Source organism: Centroberyx gerrardi, chromosome 9, assembly GCF_048128805.1.
Source record: "Centroberyx gerrardi isolate f3 chromosome 9, fCenGer3.hap1.cur.20231027, whole genome shotgun sequence".
NCBI classification, from domain to species: Eukaryota; Metazoa; Chordata; class Actinopteri; order Beryciformes; family Berycidae; genus Centroberyx; species Centroberyx gerrardi.
The window spans coordinates 23,168,260-23,195,949 of record NC_136005.1 but is presented as its reverse complement, the minus strand read 5'-3'; the positions used below and the strand labels follow the sequence as shown (position 1 = coordinate 23,195,949).

At 42.9% G+C, this 27,690-nt stretch overlaps 3 protein-coding genes across 4 annotated transcripts in view; 1 reads left to right on the top strand and 2 right to left on the bottom strand.

Annotated features, from left to right (window-relative positions):
* c9h1orf53 (chromosome 9 C1orf53 homolog) overlaps positions 1 to 27,690 on the top strand; it is a 485,525-nt gene that overhangs the window by 284,693 nt on the left and 173,142 nt on the right. The window lies entirely within an intron of this gene.
* senp5 (SUMO specific peptidase 5) lies at positions 3,688 to 17,080 on the bottom strand. The gene is made up of 11 exons (XM_071906926.2): positions 17,025 to 17,080; positions 15,071 to 15,829; positions 13,918 to 14,827; positions 12,932 to 13,041; positions 11,766 to 11,909; positions 11,412 to 11,459; positions 11,083 to 11,160; positions 9,359 to 9,496; positions 8,292 to 8,375; positions 6,320 to 6,370; positions 3,688 to 5,843 (listed from the first exon to the last, which is right to left on the bottom strand). Exons 2-11 carry the CDS (start codon positions 15,509 to 15,511, stop codon positions 5,733 to 5,735), a joined length of 2,115 nt encoding a protein of 704 aa, XP_071763027.1. The 5' UTR covers positions 15,512 to 15,829; positions 17,025 to 17,080; the 3' UTR covers positions 3,688 to 5,732.
* The window catches only part of anos1b (anosmin 1b), a 37,849-nt gene continuing 28,884 nt past the window's right edge, over positions 18,726 to 27,690 (bottom strand). For both annotated transcript variants that reach the window (XM_071906936.2, XM_071906937.2), the window contains exons 9-15: positions 25,456 to 25,594; positions 23,597 to 23,848; positions 22,320 to 22,414; positions 20,733 to 20,895; positions 19,874 to 20,115; positions 19,130 to 19,273; positions 18,726 to 18,819 (exon numbers count right to left, since the gene is read on the bottom strand). In XM_071906936.2, coding sequence (XP_071763037.2) covers positions 19,130 to 19,273; positions 19,874 to 20,115; positions 20,733 to 20,895; positions 22,320 to 22,414; positions 23,597 to 23,848; positions 25,456 to 25,594 — 1,035 coding nt within the window. In that variant the 3' untranslated portion in view covers positions 18,726 to 18,819. The remainder of the gene's footprint in view (positions 18,820 to 19,129; positions 19,274 to 19,873; positions 20,116 to 20,732; positions 20,896 to 22,319; positions 22,415 to 23,596; positions 23,849 to 25,455; positions 25,595 to 27,690) is intronic.

Below are 27,690 nucleotides of genomic sequence, written 5' to 3'. Positions count from 1 at the left end.
TCAAAATGAATGACGATTTCCATAAGACATCTATTATCTCTCCCAGGAATTAATAACATACTTAAGGGTGGTGGGGTCCCAAGAGAGACAGGCCCAAGAAAGAAAAAAAGACTGGGGAAAAAAAGACTACAAGAAAGAAAGAAACAAGAAGACAAGAAAAAGAAATAAAATAATGAAAAGGTGAGGAAAAATCAGCAAGGCAAATCAGAGGAGGAGACAAGCTTTAGTCCTATCCCAGCCAGGTTTACCCCTCTCTCACACACAGGGAGGGCTGTTTTCTCCCGGCTCTTATCGTCTCATCCTATTATAGCTTCTTCACATCGAAGAGATAAAGCAGCAGCACTTAGCAGCACTTAACCCAGAGCTTAAAGCAAAAAAACATTCTGAGCCTGAAATGTTCCTGACTGATGGGGGGGGGGGGGGGGAGGGGGTAGTCCAATAACAAGAACAACGAAAACAATTGACACATTTCTGTGCTGAATGAATGAATATTCAACACAGCATTATCTATAAACCTAGTGCAATAAGGATACCTGTGAAGCCCCCCAGGGGTCACCTGCTACAAAAAAAAAAAAGATGGGAAATCAGTGGGCACGGTTTTCTTACAATTTACTCCTAAACCGTGCCCACGGATTAGTAAACCATGCGCACAGATTTGTCATATCTATGCTGCTAACATCAAAGAGGGACTTTTAGGCCTATATACAGTGAGCCAGAGCCATTACATACAGCTTGGCATACATATAGTGAGCTGTAATAGCCATTAGGCACCTAGACCATATGTGAACCATAACCATTGATTAATCACATCAGTAGGTCTAATTTATGATCCAATATGTTTTGGTGACAATATGAAACCCATTTACTCCCTATAAATCATGCTTGTAGAAAAAGCATGTTAATTAAACTGTATATGCAACTCTGTGGGCCGCTGTGGTGTCCCTGTTGACGTCATCAATACATATTACAAATCCGTGTGCAGGTCTACTAATCCGCGGGCATGGTTTAGGACTCCATGCGCACTGATTACTAATTCGAGGGCACGGTTTACTAATCCATGCGCACAGTTTACTATTCCGTGCACATGGAGCCCTGCGGTTTACCAATCGGTGCCTGTATGGATTTCCACATCAATTATTTTTTTCTTACCAGGTGACCCCTGGGGAGCTCTGCAGAGAACAGCCAAAGCAATGCCACATTTTGATGCTGAATGAGGATTGTAAATTGTGAAAGACAGATCACGTTCAGGTCTGTAATTGCTGCTGGAGCGGCAGCTGTAACTGTCGCTCCCGGTGTGCTCAGATATCGGAGCGCGTGCACAGCGGCGTTGTGTCTGGATTGACCTCATGTGGAAAGAGCACTTTCTTTCTGCTGGTTGAGCTCACAGTGCAGAACAAACACCCGGTTCTCTTAATTTGTCGCACCAAGTGTCAAACGGTTTCCCGTCTCCACCTGTTTATTCAACCCATACCTATCGCTGTTTGTTTTTTACTCCTCTCTCAGTGACGCGTGTATCTCCACCAGCTTTCATGAACTTCGTTTCCATATTTCAGCTGTGCTACACCACGGAATCGGTGCTACATGGTGATAGAAAGTAGCTTGCTGTTCATTGGATAAAAAACTTGCTCGCATTCCATTGGTAAATGTAAAATATTGCTTTGCTTCGCTGAATATGATTGGATAAAACGCATCAAAAACAACAACCCACGTGGAGTTTTTTTTTTGTCAAAAATAGTTTGTGAATCTAAAACGTCCATATGCCGGAAATCAGGCACCTGGCCGGAAGTCTTTAAAGTTGAGATGAAACGGCATTTCGAGACTATCTAACTTCCGTATTGTGACGTATTTCCGAGTGAAACAGGAAAGACAGGCGGGACATAACGTTGGGAGGAATTTGATTTGAACGTTGAAAAGTGGGTGTGTCATAACACCCGAAGACACACCGAAGTACCATGCTGTTGCTAGCTAGCTAACTAATGAATCTTAGCCTCTTAGCTCTGTGCGCTAAAAGTTGAAGATTGATTGATGGGTGGATGTCATGATATTATTGGTTGAAATTAGTTACGGGCATGCTTACGTAAGCACACGGCATATTTTGTTTTACAGGAAGAAAACATGATTGAATTTTGATATAAGAATACAATGAAATTGATTTTTGGTATTTTTTTTGGCATATATTGTTAAATAGGTGCACAGTATGACCGGGGATGTGATCTAAAAGGGTTAAAAAGGCATTTTTCATTTCATCTCATCTTTAAACCCTGATTTAACCTGCCTGTGAGGAGCTGGATTAGATTTGGAGGGAGAGGGAGTAGAGGGAGAGAAAGACACTGACATCTGTAACCTACAGTATGTCTGTTGCTCCAAACTATCTTCACTTCACCACAGACAGACACTAAGGTGACACTGAAACTTTTGTTTTTTTTCCAGGGAGAGCCCCACACTGCTACAGCAAACACCAAAGGAGGCACAGAATAAATTAAGGTCACAACTGAAACACCATGAACGTGTTGTTTGGATTGATACGCACAGATAGCTCATCTTTCCTATTCTGATTTTTAACCCTTTGTGTGTCATACATCTGTGCTCCTCTTGTCCTAAAAAGGTGTTTATATTCCATTTGGTTTCTTTGTACACAGCCACGGGGAATTCAGAGCCATCTGAGCCAGAATGAGTTAAAATCAGATCTTTTGTGCCTGTCACCCATCTCACCAAGACCTGTATCTTTGACCTGCTTGGTTGAATACCTTTGACTCATGTTAGAGGGTAAGGTCACTTTGTACCTTCTCAACTACCGCTAATGCTTATGCTTTCTCTTATTTGGATTCCAGGCAGACCGACTCTAGTGTCACATTTTCACTGCTGGCTACATTAGACCCCTTCAGTGACTCTTCAGCAATAGCACAGCACTCTGAAGGTGTTGGATGCAGCCCTAAAATCAGGTGCAAACAGGCACTAAGAGCTTCAAGACTGGGGAGCAGCACAGAATTGAAGAACTGTCTCCACAGGCTAAGATGACGAAGCCCCAGCAATAATCTCAAAAGTGAAATTGTTCAGAGACAGACTAACTAGTGCACAGAATTAGCACAGACCTGCCCTTATTGAAGGTCAAAGTAATTTACAGGCCTGTGTGTTTGTAATATTGAACAAAAAGGATAATCATAGCATTCATATGAGTAGGTTGACCATCCTTCACCCAGAAGGCCTGGCTTCTGGAGCTGAATCCCTACCAGCTCCAGGGGCGCTGATCCGAAGCTGACCCTGACCTCTGACCTCCCTGTGGAGAGGGGCAAGCAAAATAAATAAATAAAAATAAATAAATCAAATGGCAGGAGCAATGCAAGGTGATAAAAGCTGACAAAGGGCACCCTCTCCTGGTGATTATGCAGTAATGCAGTAGTTGACTAGGGAAGGTTGAACCAACTAAACATGTTTCAGTTGTTGCAAATCTTTTCTTCAAAAAAATGCTGTTGGTTTTTCTTCATCCAATAATGCAGACCGGGAATAAGTATGCAAAATACACATTTTTCTTATGCAAAATAGATCAGGTCAGGCTATCTTGGAAGTCATATCATATTGATTCGGTGGTGGAAACAGACAGATGCCCTCCTGTCCCACGGTCACTGGGCACATGGTCATTTATTAAGCAAAGTGCATATATGACCCTTCATCTCATTGATATCAGAATTGAATCAATCATCCTCCTTAATAAAAACATTTGAAATGGGTGCTGTTGGTTACAGAGTCAGTTGATTACAGAGAGGAACATTGGGGTTGCTAGTAAACTAATTACCAGATAAATGTGTCTGTCCCTGCATGGGGTTTGGGTCAGAGGAGGATTTGTCGGTAAAAACGAGGTCCTCTGGCACTTGCTATCAATACAAACAGAGCTGACAGGACATGTAACCTTTGCTGTCACGGTCTGTGGTTGCCACCATATTTCCTGATCAATGTTGTACTTTGTGACTTTGTCGTTGTCAGTGGTGTTAGCACCACTCTGCTTGGTGTAATCACGCCGAAGCACCACTTGTTTAAAACTTTAATTGAAAACCTGCAACAAAATCCCCAACAGGGTTGGCCCTTTAATAACAACAATAAAAACAGTCCAAGAACCATTGTGGCTATCAGCCAAAGCAAGCATGTAGAAGGCCAATAAAACTACAATTACAATCCTGTAATTAAATATTAGTGAGTACAACAAGGAAATCAAACCCAGACGGAACAGAAGATTTAACCAAAATAGCTGAGGTCCACTCTTAGGTTTCATAACACAGGAACAGAAAATCAGATCAACACTTATGGGCAGAGATGCAAACCATTCACGATTGTATAAACAGGAAAAAATCATGTGGTTTCTCTGTTAGGATACAGCTCTGTGACACATAAAAATGATTTTCTGTACCTGTGTAAATGCGCCCATATGAAGCAGTAGGCCATGACAGTATGCTCTATAGTAACATGGAGAAACTTCTCGGCTTGAATCAGTAACGTGTCTTGTGGTCCTCACATCAGCAGCTAGCTGTGCAGCTAAACATGGAGTTTACTAACCAGAGTGGGAACATATTGTAATCCTAAAGCAACAGTCAAACTGATGAATTCAAATATCCAACCTCCGAACAATGGCTTTTAGCTGAAAAGGCCGGTAGAGTGCCTGTGCAAAACTTACCACGGGGATGTGATCACAGCAAAACAAAAAAGCAGGAAATAACGGGGTGGAAAAAAATGGAATTTTAATAAGAAATAATTGGGAGTGAGGTGTCAAAAACCTGAAACCCTGAACAAAAAACACCTTGAAAAATCACATCCCTGTTTCCAGCCATAGCCCAAAAGTGCTATTAGCCAGTATGGTGCTAATTTCCCACCCTGCGAGGCAGCCAGGAAGAATATGTGATCGGTACATTCAGTTCAAATCAAGAATCTTCAACGGATCGGCCTCCAAACCCCTGCAGGCCAGCAGAACCAAACCAAACCTTATTATTCAACTTTGCCCAAACCTTCAAGTTTTAAGTGAACGGTTGGTCCACTGAATCTCAAGTCCTAGCTTTAATAACACGTTAGAAAACACGCATAACTGTATGCATGATATAGATTAAAACAAATTTTAAAAAAATGCCATTCAGTTTAAAATGGCCAACCAGGAGGTAAGGCCACTCCATTCAGGAAGAAGAGTTTATCCCATTGGTCAGCGGTGGTCCAGTCCAAGTCTCGGAGACTCGGGGGTCCAGAGAGGTCATTCAGAGCCAGGATCAGTTTGGGTCAGCAGCAGGCTCTCTGACAAACTGGCCTAGTCTTTATTAGACCCCATCCTTGGCTCTCACTCAGCGTCACAGCTCCCATCTGCAGCCATGTTGAGGTGGCTGTTTGGCCATTTGGTTGAATTATCATTAGGGATGCCAAATGTAGCGAGTGAAAGCAACCTGAACAGTAAGTGTATGGGTCCCGGGAGTTTTGGGGGAGTCAGTAGGGGGCCACGTCAGTAGTTCTCTGGAAGCTGCGGTTAGTCAAGGTAAAATTCGGAACAACTACAGACTATTATTGTTTTCAGTCAGAAACAGTCTCGGTGACCGACCACTCTGCAGTCAGTTGGTCAGTCAAACAGGCAGACAGGCAGTTAGGGCTCCCTGGGATACAGGCTGCCAGGGAAACAGGCTGTCAGACAGGCTTGGACAGACTGTCAGTGTCACGTAACCAGGCAAGCAGTCAGTCAGTAAAGGCAGCCATTATTCAGTCGCTCAGTCGTTGAGGCGGCAGTCGCACAGTTCCTTGTAGATCCTCTTGCGGATGCGGGGCATGTCCTCCTGGGTGAACTGCAGCGGCTGCTTCACCGACAGACGACGGCAGTACTGACAGACACACAGACAGAAACACAGATAGTAAGGTACACTAGTCTACTGTCGCTTAGTTCACTACTGACAGATAAACATACTGTAGCTGGTGTTTTGACACAAAACGTATACACACACCTTGGGAAACCACCAGAAAAGGCAGTAAAAATTCATCTCTGAAAGGGAATGTTAATTCTAGCACTGATGATGATACTTATTTTGGTTTATGGGCATTTGTGGTTTTTCGATTTGGTGCCAAATAAAGCATGGACAATACCAGAAGCTTCTCTCCAGTGTCTGTCTTGTGCTCTAGGAGACTGAGCAATGATTGACACTGGAGACAAGCTTCTGGTTTAGTCTAGGAATCAAGACAGACAAAGCAAAGGGAGGGGGCAAACAGAGAGGGGAGGGGATGAAGAAACGATAGAGTGGAAAAAAGGAATGAGCAGAATGAATGAAGGAAGGCAGGAGGGAAGGAAGGAAAAATGTCTCACCTCTAGGACAAAAACTCCACAGTCGCTGTCGTTTTTCTGCTGAGGAATACCCTGAGGAGACAACCAATCACAGTCAGACAGGGAGGAATTACACCCTCCGAATATGTCATCATTTATCTGGACTGGACAGTGTGTGTGTGTGCGTGTGTGTGTGTACAAAATATTAGGACCACCTGCTCTTTCCATGACCATTTTACCACTTGAAATCCACTTCAGTCATGAGGGGGAGATGTAGATGACAGGATAATTGACACAAGCATTGTACAAAAGGGCATGCACTAGCAGCAAAGTGTTCCTAATGTTTTGTACAGTTAGTGTATTTATGTATTTAACTAAATGTACCTAGACCTCCATGGAAACCAGTCATTTGTAGTGATTTGATAATCAAGGCTAGAGAGAAACAGTAATTTGCTGCTGGCTACTACTATCTGATTTCCAGTAGAATTTATAACCACGCTAACAAACACATTATTATTTAACTGTAGTACCACCAGACAAGGTTTTCCGAGAAGTAAAACAGCAGACCAAATTTTAAAATAATATGGCATCCCTTCATAACATAAAAACAAGTGACATGTTAGCTTTTAGAGGTGCACCAATGTTTTTTGACAATGGACAAGTGTGAGAATGTGTTAGCCAAATGGCATCTTCTGTCTAATTCTGTCATGTAGTTCATAAACAAAATGTCAGCATTTCAAACCACCAGTGTGCTGGTACTCAGCTCTCAGTATCTGGGAGCTTTGCCAATAAAAGTATGACTGGTACGAGGGTGAAACATGACACAGATACAAGTGCCAGTATTAGTTTATCACCTCTAGTATCTTTTTAATAGCCAACCACCTGCCTGTGTAACCGGGTTAGGGTTAAGGCTAATGCTGCATTCACACTGTGGCAGGATGTGGGAGACAGCAAACCGAATGTGTGTTGTTTTCAACAGCAGAGCGATGGTAAACTACAGATGGCTACAGATGGAACTTGGTGACAGAAGCTGAATTCCCCCAACTTCTGCCCTCCGTCGTCGAGGTGAGGACGAAGATGAAACGATGTTGAAAAATCCATCAAAATGGATGTACCCGCATATGTTTCTGCATCTGCTCTTATTTCTCCTTTTCCAACAAAGATAAAGTAGGGAATAAACAACAGCTATCTTCTTCTGTCCATTTTGGAGTGCAGAAAAACGAGAAAGATAAGAGAAAGACGCACCACCAAATTTTTGTCTGCATGGGTTATTCCAATTCTCTGCTTTGGCTTCCTATTCAATTACAGTGGGAATCATATTGTATGTATATATACATATGCTAATTTCTGCAAAATATGTAACATATTAGAAATTTTGAAATGAAATGAAATACTGAAAATGAGCACTCACACAACACTACATGAAGTGGCATTCTCACATTGAGAGCAAATTAAGATCAGAGATCCAACAGAAGAGGCAATACATCATGTGATAATTATACTGCTTTGTCATTTGTTTATTTGGCTTGAGAACAAGGCTTTTTAGTGTTTGTAGCTGAAATGTCTTGCAATGCAGTTTGCTTTCTTGTAGCAGTGTCCTCCATCGCTGAGCAAGTGTAAATGTGAGTAGGTGGAGGCCGGAAGAGTACGGGCCGGAAAGTGAGTGTTGAAAGCCAAAAATCTCTGCCCCTCACAAAGTAATTGGTATTGATTGGTACTGACCTTTTCAACTCCCTGCGGATATATTATGGTCATTTTGTGCTATGGGATAGTAAAAATCGTACTTCTTGCACCTTTAACAGATGGGTTTTTAATTGCATCAGTGCACATGGAATGGTTGAACCACCTGTTTATCAAAATCACCTTGGCAACAGGAAGACTTCTAGTTGCTTTTTGCAGTTTGCAGCTGTTGCAGTTGGCTAACATCCAGCCAAGCCAACAGGTATGGATTTTTTTAGGCCACAATGTGAACAGAGCACAAGAGTTAGTCAGGATTAAGGTTTAGGGGATTTACCTTGATGATGACCATCCTCCAGCCTTTCTGGTAGGCCGTCTGTTTCTTCTCTCTGGCTTCTGACTGAAGGTACTTCATAATGTTCTGATGGGTGGACACACACACACACGGTACAGGGTTATATTAACTTAAACGATAATGCAAATTAATAGCATTGCCACGATAACCAAAATTTCAATACTACTTCAATCCCACTGCGAAAGATTGAATTCAACCAATGTGAAAAAGTTGCTACAAAGCTGTTCAAGTCACTGTGGTAACACATTGACTTGATGGTTTCTCCTTGCTTGTCGTGGTAGTAGTACTGAATTTTTTGATATTAAATTAAGTATTGGAATTGAAGTCAACATACTGGCATTGTGACAACACGAAAAGGAATCACACGCCTACATATGCAGTAAGGTTGTCCACTTTTCCCAAAAATTGGTCGTTTCAGCCCACCCTCAGTGAACATATCAACTACTGGATGCACAGTGTGGGAGATAGGCAAAGTGCCAGTACACCTGTGAAACAGTCATTACGAGGTACCTCAATAACAATAAAGGCAAAATGAAACACACAGAGTTATATCACGGCTAAGGGTAGACAGTGAACTAACAACTGGCTTCTAAATCATCTGTTTCATTAAGATACGCCTACACTTGACTTGAAACTCCTGCAAGCAATGTTGTTGAAACACAATAGTAGTGGCAGTTTTCTAAGCAATAATCCACTGATTAAATATGAAGGTAAAATATAATCCTTCTACTTATACTCTTTCATTAAAGACTACTCCGCATAATGCATATCAGGAAAAGAGAAAGCAGAGATTGGATTGTTAGAGGCACATTTTGATGATCAATTGTCACTGACATCATACTGAGAAAACAACTATTCATCTCATGCAGTTTTGACTCCGGGAACTGATGGTCCAAGGACTTGTCAGTGCAGAGAGCAGGAAAGCTGCATTACTGACTGTCTGTTGTCCCATCATTGTACTTTTGCTCTGGAGAAACATTCAAAACCATTGCAAAATTTGTAATAACGAGCGACAGCCCCAAGACATCCACATACACAGCAGCACTTACATCTATGGTGTGTTTGAAGACGATGCCTTGGCTGTCGTAGTAGCTGATGGTTTTGGTTGCTATATCAACGGTGATGAGGGACCAGTGGATTTCTAAATGGATGGGAACTAACAACAGCCACTTGGAGAATAGGTCCACCTGAAACAATACCACAAATAAACAAACACACACCAACGTTAGCGATCCAAGACACAAACCGTCTGAGGTCTCTAAGTATTCTAGAATAATCAAGACTCGGCATGGAGGATTTAGTGGAAGTCCAGCCTCTTACCGTCTGTCTGACAGAAAATATTTTGTCTTCCATTCAGAGAACTAGAGACAGCAGAGAATACTTCATGCTACATTAGCTTAATACAGTTGTCTATTGAAATTTATAATCAATATATTTAACCAGAATTATATTCACTAAGAATTATAATGGTGACCACAGAGCTAGGGTGCTAAATAAGGTTGGGTAAATCTATTTTTTCATATCATGATATTGTTTCCATATTTTAACGGGATATAGGATTTTATCACAGTATTGTGAAAATATTGCCCTGATATACGAATCTGTCATCATAACATCATGTTTCAGTCAGTGTAAATGCCAAATGCCTCTGCCAGTAGTGACAACAGCTGGCTGCGATACAGTATGTGGTCAGAAAACTGGCATGATGATATCCTGTCTTCCCTCAAGCAAAATATTCTTTCATGCCCGACTGCCCTATATCTCATGGGTAAATGATTAATTAATGGACTACAAGCTTGGATAAAACAAGACTGCTGAATTTACACAGAAATAAGATTTGCAGAATTTGCTCTCCGAAGATGTGATGGAAATAGACTGGGCAAGTCTAAACACACCCAAATATAACAAGGCTCTGGCCAAGGAGCCTTATTAGTCCAACAACAAAAAAGCAAACAAATAAAACAGTCTAGTATACAGTACATTCTTGCCGTACTGAATACTTGCTGAGAAGCAGCACCTGTTGCACAAGTATTTTTGTGCGACTCTGGACATCAATAGAAAGCGCTCTGCATTTGATTGTATTTCCAACCTTTGCTAAAATGTTTTTTATGCAAAACTTGCATACAACTTAGTCCACAGGGTCCCCACCATGGCCCTGATGTGAAATTCCCAGACCTTTCCATGGCTTTCCTTCCTGGTTTGTTAATGTTGCTTTTCAGCTCAGAAAAGTTCTAAAGTGGTAAACAGCCTGATTTCCACTACAGCTGAGGTTGCTGTGGAAACTAGTTGAAACAAGTTGGACAATACATTATGTCATTTTACCATAAAGTGACCCATTTGTAGAATTCCCCCATATTCCCTGACTTCTCCAGCGAAATTCTCTGACTTTCCCCGTCTGGAATACACCTCTCCAAATTTCATGATATTCCAGACATTTCACGACCAGTGGGAACCCTGGGTCCAAATCAGCTTGGCTTTCTGATATGATAACATACAAACTGCCAAACGGATGCAGAAGCATTTCTCTTTGGCACTAGCCACCCTTGTCATTTCCCTCACTTTCCCCTCAAAGGGATTCATTTGCCTGAGGGATAAACAGGGTAATTTTCAACCAAACTGCAGCTACTAGTGGCATCGTTATGCACAAGCAAGCAAATTTTCATATATCCCTGTATATTTTAACATTGGGATACCGCCCAGCCCTAATGCTCACAGGTACTGAAGCATTAGCAAAGAATCACAAATAGTTACAAAGTCCTCCAGCTCTCCTTACTTTCTTATTCCATCTCTTCACACCCTCGTAACCCTTGGCAACCAGCTGCTTGTGGAAGAAACTGTTGAAAAAATGAACCTGAGAGAGAGAAATATTAAAATACATTAACATATTTCATGGTCAAAATGTCCAAAAGCAATGAAATAGGAAAATCATTGAAGAGTCCAAACATTAGTATATTGAAATGTTGTTTTTAGATTCCTACAGTTCGCTCTTTAAGATATTTTTAGAAGTCCTATTGGATCCTGAAAATGTTGTGGGTTTAGGCTATACACAAACCCACCCACCCACTCACCCACCCACCCACACACACATACACACTGTCTCACCTTGTGTTGTGTAGCCTCCATAATGAGTTCTCCATACATGTTGATAATCTGGACAGACAGAAGACAGACAAGACTGGGTTAAAATCTAAGACTGTTCCATTTTTTTTTGGTGAATTAACCTTTTAAAGCTTCTCTAGGCACCCTCATCCCTCCATTCTTTTAGTATTATATGACACCCCTCTATCCATCCCCTCCTGCCCCCCTTCCCTAATCTCCCCCTTTTTCTGTCCATCTCTCCAAACCTCATCATTGGTAATAATTACTCTCTCCCTTCTCCTACCTTCCATTCCTCCTTCTTTGCCTAAGCCCCTCCCCCCAACCATCCAACCACTCTGACCCTCCGTCCTTCCATACCTGGTCATTAAGCCAGTTCTGTTCCTCCAGTGTGCTAAGGTCCTCCAGGCTCAGGGTGTGTTTGTTATACGTCACCATGAAGCCCGCAACTGGGGCAGAGGCCAGCCCTGCCCTGTACCGACTCACCTCCCCTGGGATGTCCAGCTTCCTAAAACAAACACACCGCCCAGGACAGTAGAGGAGAAGGAGAGGACAGGAGAAGGAGAAGATAAGGAGAGGAGAAAAGAGAAGAGAGGAGAAGGAAAGAGAAGAGAAGAAAAGAGAAGAGAAGGAAAGGGAAGAGAAGAGAAGAGAAGAGAAGAGAAGAGAAGAGAAGAGAAGAGAAGAGAAGAGAAGAGAAGAGAAGAGAAGAGGGGCCGAGTTTAAAAATGGCATCCGGTTGAAGAAAGACTTGAGTCTTCAAAAGACTCTGCTTGACTATACTACTGACCTAGTTGCCTCTGCTGCTTTCAAATACTGTTGCAACATTCTTGTGAACTGACACGGTAAAATGGATATGTGGAAAATGTGTTCTCTCATATACTTAAAGTAATGATATGCTACATTCTCAGATGTCTATTTTACTACTCTCCATTGATGAATGATATTTCACAATCACAGTGTCAGGTCGGTCTTTCCCGGGAAAAATCCTCTGACATGCAGGAAGTGATGCGGTTAACGCTTCTGGCAGCAGAGACGGTGGTTTGTTTGGATTAGTGGATGTAGGCCAAAGAGGAGTCCTGATTCTGGAAATAGGTTCTTTTCTTTTGACCTATAAATGGACCAGGCCTATTCTGGTAAATTGAAGTACTTGCTCCACGTGGCATATATCACTGGCCCTGGATACATGTGAAAGACTACGGGTTAGTGAAAGGTACAGATAAACCTGCGGGCGTGGAGTATTGATATTTCACATTCTCTGACCTATTCATACACTAGCTGTGAACAGCCTGAGGTTAGCAAGCCTGCCAGAGAAAAGAGCCTGACAACTGAGGAGATATTGCTCCATCTCAAATCATTATTGTTCGTCTGGCTGTGTGTTAGATTGTACCCAGAAGTGTCCAAACACTGGGAAACCCTTACTCACATTGAATCCTACATAAATATTCTGATTGATGGATTCAAATAAACAATTGTGTGTGTGTGTGTGTGTGTGTGTGTGTGTGTGTGTGTGTGTGTGTGAGCACTAGCCTGTTGCTGAGGTCGGAGTTGCCTTTCTTCTTCAGGTATTCCAGGACATCTGTCTCGCTGAGAGCAATGAAACTACCATACTTTACATAGAAATTCTCCAGAAACTCTGAAGAGAGAAAGTCATTATTAATGAATTATATTATGTATTAGATAAATAATGTAAACAAAATGTTGTTTGAGCACTTTGGTCTTTCTGACGGTAAAAATCAAAATAAGTGAAAGAAAATACACTGGAATGAAAATAAGAATCAAAGAATAAGAATCACAATAAGACTCTGTTTTACAATAGTAAATCAATTGTTGACTGACAGAATTGCAAAGTGGTGTTTCATTGTCATGGCATGGTTCATGCCCACTAAACCCTTTAGAGGGCAACATACAAAGCCGTTCTGAGTGATCACATTGATCCTGAGGTGAAGCATTTCAACTGTGATGACAATGGTCTTGCCCAAGATGCCAATAACCAAATCAAAGGGCATGAGACTCACTGAAAGGTTTACGGAGCACGAAAACAATTCAACTCTCATGACATTGCTATCTCACTCACCAAAACTCAATTCATTTGAACACTCGTGTGGATTTTTGGAATTCTGCCTGAAATAGCATTTTCCACCAGCATCGACAAAACACCAAATGATGGAAAAATTGTGTTGCATCGTTCCAGCATGAATACTGATACTTGCAGATCCTAAACCAATGCCCACTGAAGCCACTGAAGTTTCTGGCTGGCTTGTGGCCAAGTTACAGTCCTCTTATGGATTTGTTTTATGTTTAAGATGCTGTCCCACTGCGAAAAAGATACCATTTTCTTCTATGGGGTCATAAATATGTGTGTGTGTGTGTGTCAGTGTTCTTATGGATGTTGCTAAATGAAAGAAACAATGCAAGGCATGTTTAAAACTATTATTTACATTGTTCACTCAGTAGTCACTGATTTTGGTTTGTGTGGAAAGTCTCTTGTGTGCTCTAAAACAGATCTTACCATGCACCATCTCAGTGAGCAGCTCCAGACTGTCTTTTTCCTGAGTCTGTCCATCCGTCGCTCGTCCATCTGTGTGTTCTGACAGTCCCTTACCCGCCGCCACCTGTTCCTCCTCCTGTTCCTTCTCCCAGGTTCCAGGCTGACAGTATAGTCTGTGGTCTCTTAATGCCCAGCGGTGCTGCATGGTGCACACCAAAATACAGTCCTGGGAGGGAGGGGAAAATAATGTCTGCATCTCCATAGGGCTGGATCCGTGGTTCTGGTCCGTCGGTGCAGCAGCATTTCCGTTGGACAGAGTTACTGGAATCGACACCGGTACTGTTCTGTCAGGAGCCTGGTCCACCTGCATTTCTGAGTCTGGGTCCTGTGGAGTCTCTGACCTTGAAACCAAACCTGGCAACCACCCTGAGACAGATAGTCCGTTTCCTGGTTCAATCACATTCACATTGTCAGCCCTAAACCCGTCCTCCCTCCCCTCTCCCCCAGTCCCGGTTCCAGATGGGGTTACCCTGTCCCCGCTCCCAGGCGGAGATGTAGCCAGGCCAGAGTCAGTGTCCTCTCCCTGCTCCATCTCAGCACCCTCCTCCTCCTCCTGCCTCAGCGTTGACACAGATCCAGCTCGGGCCTCTGTTTTAGAACCGGTGACAACCCCACCTCCCCTCTTTACTCCAACTTTCACCTCCATCTTCGAGGCAACAGTAGCTCCCATCATTCCCCTCCCAGCTCTCCCTCTACCGACTAAAGCCCCCCTGCCCCTTGTTCCACACAACCTAACCGCCATCCCCCCCCTATTCTCACCTCCTTTCCCCACCCCAGCACCACCTTGGCCCTCTATCACCCCCTCCATCACCCCCTCCTTTTTCTGCACGCCCACTCGCTCCTGAGCAACACAGTTCCTCATTGGTCCATCCTGCAGGGAGACTGTGATTGGCAGGTGAACAGGGGTTTGTGACTGGACTTCAGCGATGTTGACCGCTAGAGTCGTTTTCACCTTCTCAACTTCATCATCATCATCATCTTCATCCTCGTCATCGTCCTCCTCATCCTCTTCATCCTCCTCGGTCAACTCAAAGCTCTTGATACTCGTCAGCTTCCTTTTTGGGGTGTCCCCGCGGCTCCTCCCCACCCCTCTCCCTCTGCCCCTCCCCCGGACCCTCCCTCTCCCTCGGCCCCCTCTGCCCGAGGTTTTGACATTGTGTCCTTTACTGTTGGGGCCGCAGCAGTCGCAGGCCTTAGGAGTCCGCTTCCTGCCTGAGGAACGCCCATTGACCGTTCCCTGTGCAGCGGCAGGTGTGTGAGGAGACTGGGCTGACGCTGGGCCTGAGTTAGTGCTTAGTGCTGTGGCTGGGGTTAAGGTAAGGGGTTCGACTTCAGGGGGAGTCGGAGTAGAAGGCTGGGTAGAGCCTGAGCTCGAGGTAATGGTCGGGGTGAGGAGTTTGGTAGGAGTCTGGGTGAGATCCTGGTCTGTAGCAGCTGGAGGGGGAGGTACTAGAGGAGGCGGTGCTTGCAGAGGAGGTGCTGGAGCAGGAGCGGTTAAATGGGGTGATGCTGATGGTGTTGTTGTCATCGGGGAGGCAGAGCCGCTGTGAACCATGACGTCCTCCTATGGCTCTCCAACCCCATCCCCCAACACCCCCTCTCCTCTCCTCTCCTCTTCTCCCCTGTGCTCCTCTGATTTGTCGTGCCAGACCTTCCTCTGCTCCTGTCTCTCTTGTGGTTTTGTTCCTCCTGTACTCCTTCCTGCCTTTCCAGGTATTGCTCTATGGCCCTCCTGTGTACAACAGCTGTCCTTTCTCAGGCCTTTCCCACCACAGAGCTCATTAATTAGATAGCAGACTAGAATATGGCAGGTAGTGAGTGTTCCTCAGTGGTAGTTAGACTCCGTCTGAGATAATAATAACACCATGGCCTCCTAATCAGGGCAAGAGGGGAAAATGGGTAGGAGAGGGAGGAAGAGACAGGAAGAAAGAAAGAGAACTTAACCAATGCATTACCATGCGGTGGAGAAAATGTTAATGTTAATTAATTAATCAAGTTAATGTTCATTAGCTAGATAATTGGATCGCTTCCAATTTGAATGTGCAAGGCACGACTCTGGATGACCTAGCCCATGAGTTCCCAAACACTTTCATGTCAAGGACCCCCAAATAGACACACAGTACACCAATGAACCCTCATTTGATTAGATTTTGTTCTAAGGAATCCCATCTGAGAAGATTTTTGTTGTTAGTTACGATATTCTACTGTTGGTGGGGTGATAACCATAGGGGGGAAGATGAAACTAATGATCAACATATTGCATTGTCTTGGCCAACTTGAGTACTGACAGTAAATCTACAACGCTATTAATAGATAATTCAGTTTTACATATGTGGTTTCTGCTGGTTTCATGGTTTCGTCCTTCCGAGCAACTGACTGAGTGTTTTGCATCGATGAAGGAAGAGAAAGAACATTACTGGTTAACAAAAATCCACTTCCTTAACAAAAGTATCATTGTTTGATTTAATTTTGTACCATTTATCGTACTGAAGGGGTGTTACTTTTTCAAAAGGTGTAAATCTAATTTAGGAACTAAATTCATCAGGTAGTTAGCAACATTACTGTGCCGACGTGGCCTAAACAGCCATATTTTACAAATCATGCATTGCAAATGCACACTGACGTTAGGTAACGTTAGATAAATACTGCTTTGATAATGTCCTTCTGCATTGCTCTATTCAATTAAGTTACATGGTTAAATGAAAACAGGATGAATTAACTTACGTTAGCGAAACTAAACTGAACTTGGGCACCGCGCTCCTCCAACGCGAAGCAGTTTAAATGATTTTCCATCATTTAAGATTTTACAGATTTCAGTCTACATTTCCTACTGTCGAATATGGCATTTCAGAACCGTACAGACCCATTCCTCTAAAACTAGCTAGGCTAGCTACAGTCAACACAGAGGAAAAACACAAAGCAGCGACTACACACATTTCCTCCACTTTCACTGGGAAATTAGAGGCGCCCGAGGACAAAGAAACAGTTAAGAGTCATTATTTGAGATGACACAGACTACACAATCAAAACTACGACAGTAAATGACGTGAGACATAGATATATACTACCTTGTCTGTGAAATAACCAACTGAGTTAGATCTACACCACGATTTGAAGAAACAACAATCCAAATTGTCGTCGCGCACTGATTACGTCACGCCGTCGGACTGGCTTGGGCCTGGTCGGAATAGTCTCACCAAGTAGCCTTCCTCCTTCCCTTCCCTCTTCCCTTCCTCCCTTCCTTCCTTGTCTACACTATTATCTACCTGCACCTAAAATACCTGGGTGGGTTTTCTAACATTAGACAACAAGAAAAAGCTGCAGGCATCTCCTCCCTCTTATCACTGCCTTCTCACACACACACACACACACACACACACACACACACACACACACACACACCACCACCACCACCAGATCACTGACACAAGACACAGTTTATCCTGATACTCTTTAATTACAAAACAATAAATAAAAGTAACAGTAACAAGGTAAAACAAAAAAGATACAAAATGAACAAGAATAAAATAAAAAGTCAGAGAGAAACAAAACTAGGGTTACATGAAAAAAATATTAACATGATATTCATCAATAGGCTATTCACTGGTTGGTTTAGACCAGTAGTTCTCAACCTTTTAAAAGCAATGGCACACCTTCATAAGACAAAGAAATCTACTACATGCCAAGTTATTCATTGTGTGGAAATGTCACATATGTCACAGCCTAGTGTAAAAGGGGTAGCATAATGCAAATTAATGCTGGACCAGGGCCAAAACACATCAACTTGCAGAAAATATTGTCACTGCAAGCCAATTTGGCTAGAACTGGACCAACAAATGTAATATTTTGGTCTGAGTTTAATTTTCTTTACATATGAACACAATCTTAAGGTATATCTGAGCTCACTTCAAGGCTTCAGCACACCAAGTCAGATCCACTGGTTTAGGAGACGGCCAGTGGGTAATGCAGTGAAATACAGAGAACACAGTTGGTCTATTGCTACACATTACTACATACATACATGCAGTCAGTGCTATATTCTCTATTTGCATGAAAACAACAGACAAAACAAGACTCTTGACAGGAGTCGGTCGGCTCCAGCGATGTCAGTTGATCAGAATGACAAGATTCGACTCGTCTAAACACTGAACATGTACAGATGCAGCCATGGAAGAAGTCACACTTTTTACACACATCTTGACTGCTGGCACCACCCCAAGAGCAACTGTTTGGAAAATGCTGCAGTTCTATTGAAAAAAAAATAAAAAATAGAAGCAGGGTGGGGTGTGAGGATACACCAATACCAATTTTCACTGCTGATTCACTGGAGTACTGACTACTTATTCATCCAACACCGAGTTTTGATCTGGTCCAGTTACTTACTAAACAATATTGGCATAGGTCATTAGTTTGGGGTCATTGGACGAAAGCGATTGATCAGTGTTTCCATTAGAGATCTAACATCCTTCTAAAGTGAAAAAAGTTAAAGTGAAAAAATGTGAAAATGAAGTCACTTTGCATTGATTCCTGACATGTTAGAAGATGTTAGAGGACTGCTATTGGATTCTTCAGTATGACACCCAGTCTTTGCCTCGCTACTACAGCGGCTACCAGAGTGGGAAAGACCTTTCATATAGGAGAGTCATCTAGTGCAAAGACAGGAACTTTATTTTACAGCTTTATTGTGTTTTCTGCACTTGAACTGTGATGGAACTGTTGCTGTGTGTGTGTGTGTGTGGGGGGGGGGGGGGGGGGGGGGGGGGTTATGGATGGAAACAGGGAGAGAAATAAGAATTATGAAGAAGATGCTGGTAAAGAGGATGATGATGATGCAGCAGATGATGACAGCCATGGGGGCGGGGCCTGAAAGAGAAAGACAAGAGATGATTGGTAGAATTAAGTAGACTGAAGACCAAAAATCATAAAAAACAGACTCAAAACATAACCTTTCCCTCCTAATGCAGGGGATTGAAGTTTCCTATTTGTTTTGCTTACACAGTACTTCTCTGTTTCAGTGATTATTTATTCAATAAAAGTATGACTATCAGGTTTTTTAAGAGACCTGTTACTTGTACAAAAGATGCTGGTGTGCATGCGTGTGTGTGTGTGTGTGTGTGTGTGTGTGTGTGTGTGTGTGTGTGTGTGTGTGTGTGTGTGTGAGCATCAGTGCTACCTATCGCAGTGTTGTATTGACAGCTGGAGTGTGGATGGTCTTGGAGACTGCGGCACCGTTGCTGCCCCCTGCTGTCAGCACCTGGAGCTGCAGCTGGTAGCTGCTGTCAGCATGGAGACCAGAGACTGTCACCGACCGCTGGGACTATTGGGGGGGGGGGGGGGGGGGGGGGGGGGAATCAGGGTTAGTTCAGACACACACACACACACACACACACAGAAATGTCATCCATTCAAATTCCTCTGGCAAAAGTATTAGTAGTATTTGTTGTTACAGTAAAAGTATATAACCAGTGTGAATGTTCTTGTATTTTACAACTTGGGAGCATTCAATTTTTGATGAATTAGCCCTTATGTTACAGAGGCTGGTGGTCCAGATCTATTGCTTTCTCATTAAGTTGGGGGTTTGAACGTTGAACTTTTCAAATGGTGATATTTTATATGCAAAACTTTATTTTCTACTAAAGTTACAAGTGATTGCAGGTCTTATGTAAATTAAGTTCAATAAATAGTACGATATTGGCTTTGAAATTTAGAGGAGTATACCTCTAAAGTATATTGGAAATAATGGAAATCAAGAATGGTATAAGTACCTCACAAATATTAAAAAACGCACATATACATCTCTCTCATATTTAAAAATCTTGTTCTTCCTGCTGCAATGTCTTCAGTCTGCAATTGTAGATTTGCCCTGCCTGGCTACATTAAGAATACATGAAAAAAAGATTATCTCTCTCTGTCTCACCGGTGCGACTATCTGTGTCTGGGAGATGAGTGTGTCTTCTTGGCCCTCCGTTGCCATGGTAACCTCTGGCTGCGGGGCCAGCTGCGTCCAGGTGAACTGGAACCCCTCGATAGCCGACTGGTCCAGTGCATGCTGGGATATCCTCCAGCGAACTGTAGCGAGCAGGGTGCCGTTGACTTGTTGGAAGTCTGCGGTTAGCCGCTCTGGACGCAGTACCACCTTCCTGCCTGACAGGGGGCGCTCTGACACAAACAACACAGGACAACACAGCACAATACAGCACATACCATGGCAGGGTTTCACTCTGGATGTGCGTTGTTCATATGTGTAAAGCAGGGCTGGAGTGACTTTATGTTCAGTTCAATCTGTTCAAAATGTAAAAAGAAACAATTCCCTCACTAATCTCAGTAGGTTGGATATGACAACTTTCTGCTGCCAAAAGATTCTCAACATTTACATTTTTGATGAAAATCTACTTCTGAGTTGATTATAATGAAAATGTATTGAAACCAACCCTGGTGTGCAGTGTGTAGCTGTGTGTTTAAAAACTGTTTAGAAAAGCAGGCTATTGGAGGTTCGAAATACTATAAATGGTGTTTGTGTATAAGTGTGTATATGTGTGTGATCAATGTTTGTACTATCTTGTGGGGTCCAAATGCTCCCAAAAGAATACAACACAGATGTGACTTGTGAGAACCACTTTCCAGACCTATTTTTAAGATTGGGGTTAAGGGTCAGGGGATTAATCTAGGTCAATGGAACATTACACTTACACGTGTGTGTGTGTGTGTGTGTGTGTGTGTGTGTGTGTGTGTGTGAGTGAGTGTGTGTGCGTATGTGTGTGTTTAATTATTCCTACCCTCAGTATTGCAGGGCAGGGCTTTGCCTCCTCTGACCCTGACAGAGGAACAAGCCGGGGTCGTAACCCAGGCGACAGCCTCTGACCCCGGGTCCTTCTCCATTGCCACGGCAACCCGGTACTTACAGGAGAACAGCAGGCCTGTGATGGTGTGATGGGTGCCCTAGAGAGAGAGAGAGCGAGAGAGAGAAAGAGAGAGAGAAAGACTTTACAGTGTGTACTGTACACAACTGGTAGTTGAACCTATCCTGGGATCAGGTTCCTTAAAATATATTGTTGTTTGGGAACCCACCCAAAATAAGCCCTTGCCCCCATTCTGGATTCAAAGCTCTAATTTAAAGCTACACTGGGCAGCTTTGCACATTGGGTGTGTAAATGAATGACTTGAACTTTAATACCAGAAATCGTGGGACGCAGCACGCTCATATTTACCAACCAGGCAGGCTGTGATTGCTGTGAACCAAACACTACACTGATTAGTGGAATCACCTGCTGTTGTCTTCGGTTGGAATGAAAACCTGCAGACTCTCGGCCCTCCATGGAACATGGTTCAATACCCCTGCTTTATACCAATGGATATCGAAGGGACGAGAGACGTTGGTGAGCCCAGCTTTCTCTGGACAGAGCGCTGTGGGTAGAGAAGTGTCTATACTTTCTATCTTTCATTCTGGGCAGTGGCAAATCTACAGGGTCTCAATTAGCGGGGAAGGGACACTCTTCTCTGTTGCATGTGATTTAGGCTGATAAGACAGCTGTATTTTAAAATAAAAAATCTTGCCTAGTGTTGCTTTAAAGGGCTAATCCTCGAGTTCCTCATTTTTTTTTTTTATTTCGGCGACATCTTTGGTGCTCAGCGCTCATTGCTGTGGTGTTTCTGCACTGCACTTCCCAGAGATCACCTGTCAATCAATCAGTGTGTCCAGTACTGTGACGTCTTTTTCCTTGGATTTTCTGTTGATGAAGTTTGAATTTCTGTAGGTGGCGCTCTTTTCTTTGTCTGTTCAGCCATGGTGGCTGTCACTGCTCATGTTAACTACCCAGTTCTTCTTCTATTTATTCCAAACAAACTGCTGTTACTGCTGATAGAAATGTAAACTACATCACCTCCTGTGCACCAGAGGATTTTTCCAAGGAAAGTCCTACCAGACACTGGATGTTGAGAACAGCAAATCAAGCTTTCATGAACTGGATATAGGTTGAATCACTATTGTGTTATAGGAATCGGTGATAGAGAGTAGTAACACTAATTCGTATGAAAATGCAGATCATCACTTTAAGAAACCAGAATGTAAACGGCTGACAGACAGAGTTTCAGACAGCTTGGCATCTGATGGAGAGTTATGATAGAGAGGGTAAAGAACAGACAGAGAGAGATAGAGAGTTATGAGATGATAGCACAGAGAGATAGAGTTACGATGGAAAGACGCACAGACAGTTTTATGGGTGAGAGCATTCCAGACTGCGAGTTATGATGGAAAGCGATCTCTCATATACACACACATACACACACACACAGACACAACAGCAACGCTTGAATAGACACAATACACCATTACACAAACACACACAAAACACATGTAGAGATACCTGTATAGTGGTTGTTCTCTCTGTGCTTGTAAGATTAGTACCACAGGTATGTGGACGCCACCGCAAGACGTATGGACCAGGGTCTCTCTGTCTGGCTGTAATACAACAAAAGATAAGCCAGATCAGACACAGTATACAGTGCATGCGTGTGCTTATTATAGTGTGTGTGAAATCTGAGAGAAATCTGTCATGACACACACTGAAAAACGTTCTATTTTCCTCTCTCTTTTTGTCTCTCGCATGTTTTATCACGTTATTAGAGCCACCTTTTTACCTTAGATCCTACCTTCTGCACACACACACATACACACACACACACACACACACACACACACACACACGCACACACTCACCACAAGACAACACACATCTGTTGCTGGTTATTTGGCTGATGTTATTGAATATGAATGTCTTGTTCCCTCTCAGCCAGATAACAGCCAGTCAACACCTCTTATTTATGGCTGAGCCAGCCAATCAGATTTCGGCCCTGAGGTCCAAGCACCAGTGTGAGGTGAGGTGAGGAAGAATCAGATTCAGGTGCTAAGGGAATCTCTCTGTCAGTCTGTTTCTTTCTGTCTGTCTGCCTCGCAGCCTGTCTGTGTCTCTATCTATCTGTCTTGCTGTCTGTGTGCCTTCTTGCCTGCCTACCTACTTGTCTTATTTGTCTTTGGCATTATGCAGTATGTATACAATATTCAAGCAATAATATAGAAGAGGGAGTGCTATATCGTCCTTCATATCAACCTACAAGCGCAGCACACTGGTGCCAAAAATCAGAATAACACCACCTTGAGTATGTTACTGCTTTCAACATTTTTACAGTAGCATCAAATGTTAAACAAAGATACAAGCTTTGGGTTTTAACTGAATAATTGTATTTATTTATCTAGTTATAGGGTACAAATTTGCCTGCTCTGATGTAGGCATAAGATCTCATGTGTTAGTGTTTTTGTGATGGTTGTGTGCCTTTCAATAAACTAGTGCAATGTCAGTAATCTGTTCTTTTGATTCTTAATTGATGGATGTGCTTATTTACTCCTACTGTATGGTGATCTTTCATAAAATTATCTTTTTTTTTGGTCTAGCACTCTCCCTGAAGATATCTACTTAAGTGTTCTGTCTCCTCTAGTACAAGGTTGTATATTGCAGTTATAAGCGCTCATGGAATCTCTCGTCCAATCACAATGCATGTTAGAAACAAATGTTGTATTTTGCAACAATTTTAGGTCATTTTTCAGGGTAGTGTCGAGTTGTTTAGTGTTTCAGTGGCGACTCACCTTGGTGAAGCCACTTCCAGAACACCTTGACTTGCAGCTGACTGTCATGGTAATGAGGGGCGGCGGCCTCCAGGCGCAGGTTACCAGGGGTAACGGGGTTAGGGTCGGGTTCAGGGTGAGGGAGAGAGGAGGAGAGGGGGAGGTCAGAGGAAGGGGAGGAGGGAAGGGATGATGAAGAGGAGGAGGAAGATGGGAGCTCATTGGAGAAGTCTTCTCCTTTGGTGGAGTCTGGTTGAGGGGAGTCAGGGAGGACTGGAGGAGAGGAGAGGAGAGGAGAGGAGAGGAGAGGAGAGGAGAGGAGAGGAGAGGAGAGGAGAGGAGACATTTTAAAACATTTTAAAATGTTAATGCTAGATTTGGCTGTTTTGATGGCCGTCTTTGGGAGTGCAAACAAAAGTGACAACTAAAATGAAAATCATTGGAAAATCAAGATAATAAATAATCTCGGACGCACTGCTATCTTTTGACAAATACTTATGACCTTTTGTGCTATCAAAACTGTAACATCTTCAGTCTTCATAGACCCACAAACAGACTTCTTTGAAAGTTGGGTACAGAAGCGCTGTGGGCTGTGGGGAGGTCTTAACCACTCTATAACTATTTCATATTCCAGTAAGCAGCATTTATATGGCAGGTGTTCTGAATGCCCATAAATGGCAACATGACGAAAACACATTATACTGGACACTGAATATATAAAACCGTGGAATGTATAAATGTATTATATTGTGCCAGGAACACCATAAACCATAAGGAAGGGACCATGCAGCTGGTAGCTGGCTTCCGCATTCCTTCATTGACTCACCAACACTAACTGGCTTTATCTGACCCAACTGACCCTCATTTAGCCATATTTTGGTGTACTCAGAGCATTGTGAAACACCAGGCTAATACATGGACTAAGTTCAATATTTATATTAATAAATCATAAATGTCAATACTTTCCATATAAAATTGTTGGTATGTGTCTTGATAATTGAGCTGCAGCTGGCTATAATCCTCTGCTGGGCTGACCGTCGGGTCAACTATAAATACCTCCGTTGCCTGGACCACCATTAACACTGCCACTTCCACTGTATGTGTGTGTGTGTGTGTGTGTGTGTGTGTGTGTGCATGTGCGTGCGTGCATGTGTGTTTTAACAGTGCAGCTGCAGGTAGACAGAATGCGCTGACAGGCAGCAAATACAGCACCACTGGGGAAACAGGAAAATCAATGACTGAATAATTTATGGCTCTGTTAACAAACGTGTGCTGTAGAGTTTGTACATACAGTATTTATTAATGGCATGGCAGCTAGTTAATGAAACATTCAAAAATGCGTACTTTATTTGCTTTGTGCTTGGGGGTGGGGGTCCTCTGTCGCGTAGAGGAGTCATTAGGGTGATGCCTGTCTGGTTCAACTCATTGCAACATAGACTTTACGGCTACATTACACCACTTTGGGTAGGGTCCTGAGTCCATTGAGCGGCTCTTTCCTAATGGCTCTTACTGAATTTAAATATATATTTTTTTAACTACTATCCTAACTCTGCCACAGAGGTGCAGAGACTGGACTTAAATGTGTTTGTCTATCAGGACCTTTCCAGTCCTGGCTTCTTTTTCTCCTAGATTGCAATGGAATTGATGCACTGCTGACAGATAGTTGGGCATGATTTTAATGCTCAGAGCCTTACCTTACTTGGTCTTACCTTGCCTACTTACCTAACATAACTACAGTTTAGGACTGTCTTTTAACCTAGGCCTTTAGTCTGTGAGCTGTAGACATGCTGTGTGACGTTAAACTCCAGTTACTCAACTGGAGTTTAACGTCACACAGCATGTCCTGTAGCAGTAACAGTCGTGGGGAAGATCATTTTTACCTGTATCAGTGACAGTTGTGAAAACAATTTGTGCTCTGGGACTCTTCAGTCTCTTCTGACCCCAGTAGGCCACCGTCTGAACAGACAGAAAGTACGAAGTAGCAGGCAGCAGACCCTGCAGCCACAGCTCACACTGTGCCTGGAGACAAAATATAAAATTACAACTTTGTTTACAGAAACAGATCAGTCAGTGGCTACTTCTCAGCCTGGGCTAGTGGAAATGTCTCATGGAAATAGTATTAGATGGCAAGCAAATTACCCTGATGGGCTAGTGCCTAAAAGCCCTAAAAAAGCATCCATCATCTTCACCGTCATCATCACAATAATAACCCTCATCACTGCCATCATCTTCACTGTCATCATCATCATCATCATCATGAGTTCAGTGGAAGAGGACCCGCCTTATGACTGACAACCCAGAGCTGTTCTCCATTAGTCCGCTGTTTGATTGACAGCTCATTAACAGACTCTTAGTGAATCAGGTCTGTCCATCTGTCTGGATTGGAGCTAGTCACAACAGAGAGATGCTTGAATGATAACAAGCCTGTGTGTGTGTGTGTGTGTGTGTGTGTGTGTGTGTGTGTGACAGAATGAGTTAAAAGCAGCTTCTCGGTGACCTGCAGACAAAATGGGGTTGAAGTATTTCCATTACCCTCAAGATAGACAAAACATATGGCCTGTACGGTTGTGTGCATGTGTGTGTGCATGCGCGAGTGTGTGTGTGTGTGAGTGTGTGTGTGTAAGAGAGAGACAGAAGTCCGGATTTCTATTTTTGTGCAAAATGTCAGTGGACATTATATGTAAAAAACTGATTTATACTCAGAAAGACAGATTCCGCATAGGTTTTTCCTTGTTTGAATATATATTTAATGCTCATTCCCAGCAGTCCGGCATATTCCTGACAGACAGGATCTGTTTGTACCTACATCTAGGAAAGATATCGGTTTGTGCTAACAGGCGGTAGTGAACTGCAGATGCCTTCTATGATACCAAAGCCCTTTTACACAGTGAATCAGTGTGTATTTCCACTTCCTACCTGTTGTGATGCTGCTGCCTCTGTGTGTGTCTAGATGCAGCTGCAAGTTGGAAACACTAGTTAGGGGGCCTCATTTAAATTCCAGGCCTCCCAGCCAAGCAGAACAGAGGACCAGACTACAGATAAATGGCTCCACCAGGGTAAGTCTGGGATCTCCATCACTGCTGAGGATGGCTAGGTCCAAACATACGACTGAGGCTGCATTAAAACCTTGAAACTCCAATGTTCATGTTCATGTTCATCTTTTCTGAGTAAAGTGCCAGAAACCCTTGTGCCCACCAGAGAGCTAGATAGAAGTTTTCTAAGTATGTACACTAATTTGAAGAAAAATATTCAGTCAGTACACATGCATTGGTTGCACTGTTGTAGAAAAGCTATAATACCTGCAAGTTACTGTGGTTACTGTGATTATGGGTATTTTGGTGCTGCTGACAATACTCAGTTACACCTTGTGCCGATTACATCATCATCATCACACCCATAATCACGGTAAAAAACGCCCTCTTGAGTATTATTGCTGTATTAAATGTAATGTCTATAACTATAGGGGTGTCATTATGAAATCTCTTTCTTAATTTCATAATTTAGAAGTTACTTTTTGGAAATGCAAGGATTGAGCAAAATGATACAGTAAGGATACACTGTAACACTCTCTATGAAATAATGTCACATTCCATCACTCTCTTGGCTTCGCTCTCCTCGCTACATTTACGTGTTCTACAGGCAGTTTCTGTATCTACATCCAAATATCACTCATATAATATTACACCCACAGACCTTATGCTTTAGCACTGTGATAACCGATACACTCACTCATGCCCCAGCGCTGTAACCACCGTAGTGACTGGCATATTGTCAATCCATTTCCAGATGCTTTGACTTGAGTTAAACACATTATCGTAATGCAGAAAAGCCAAGGCTTTCTGTTGTCAGTCATTCTACATGGCTAAGTTGGCATGTTATTCTAACGTTGTAAAGCCAGACCTACATGTTGTCATAGCACTCTAACATGGTTATGGCCCGTACAGATAATGGTATGTCTGCAAAAAGACAAAATCGCATTTTCAGATTCACAGGGAACATATGGCAGCGCTTAATCTGCACAAAATGGCTGCAAAAGATCTTAATGATGAAAAAGCATGCCGGACAATGATCTGAGGACCAACATGTCAAAAACGGTGGTATTTTCCTTTGCTGTA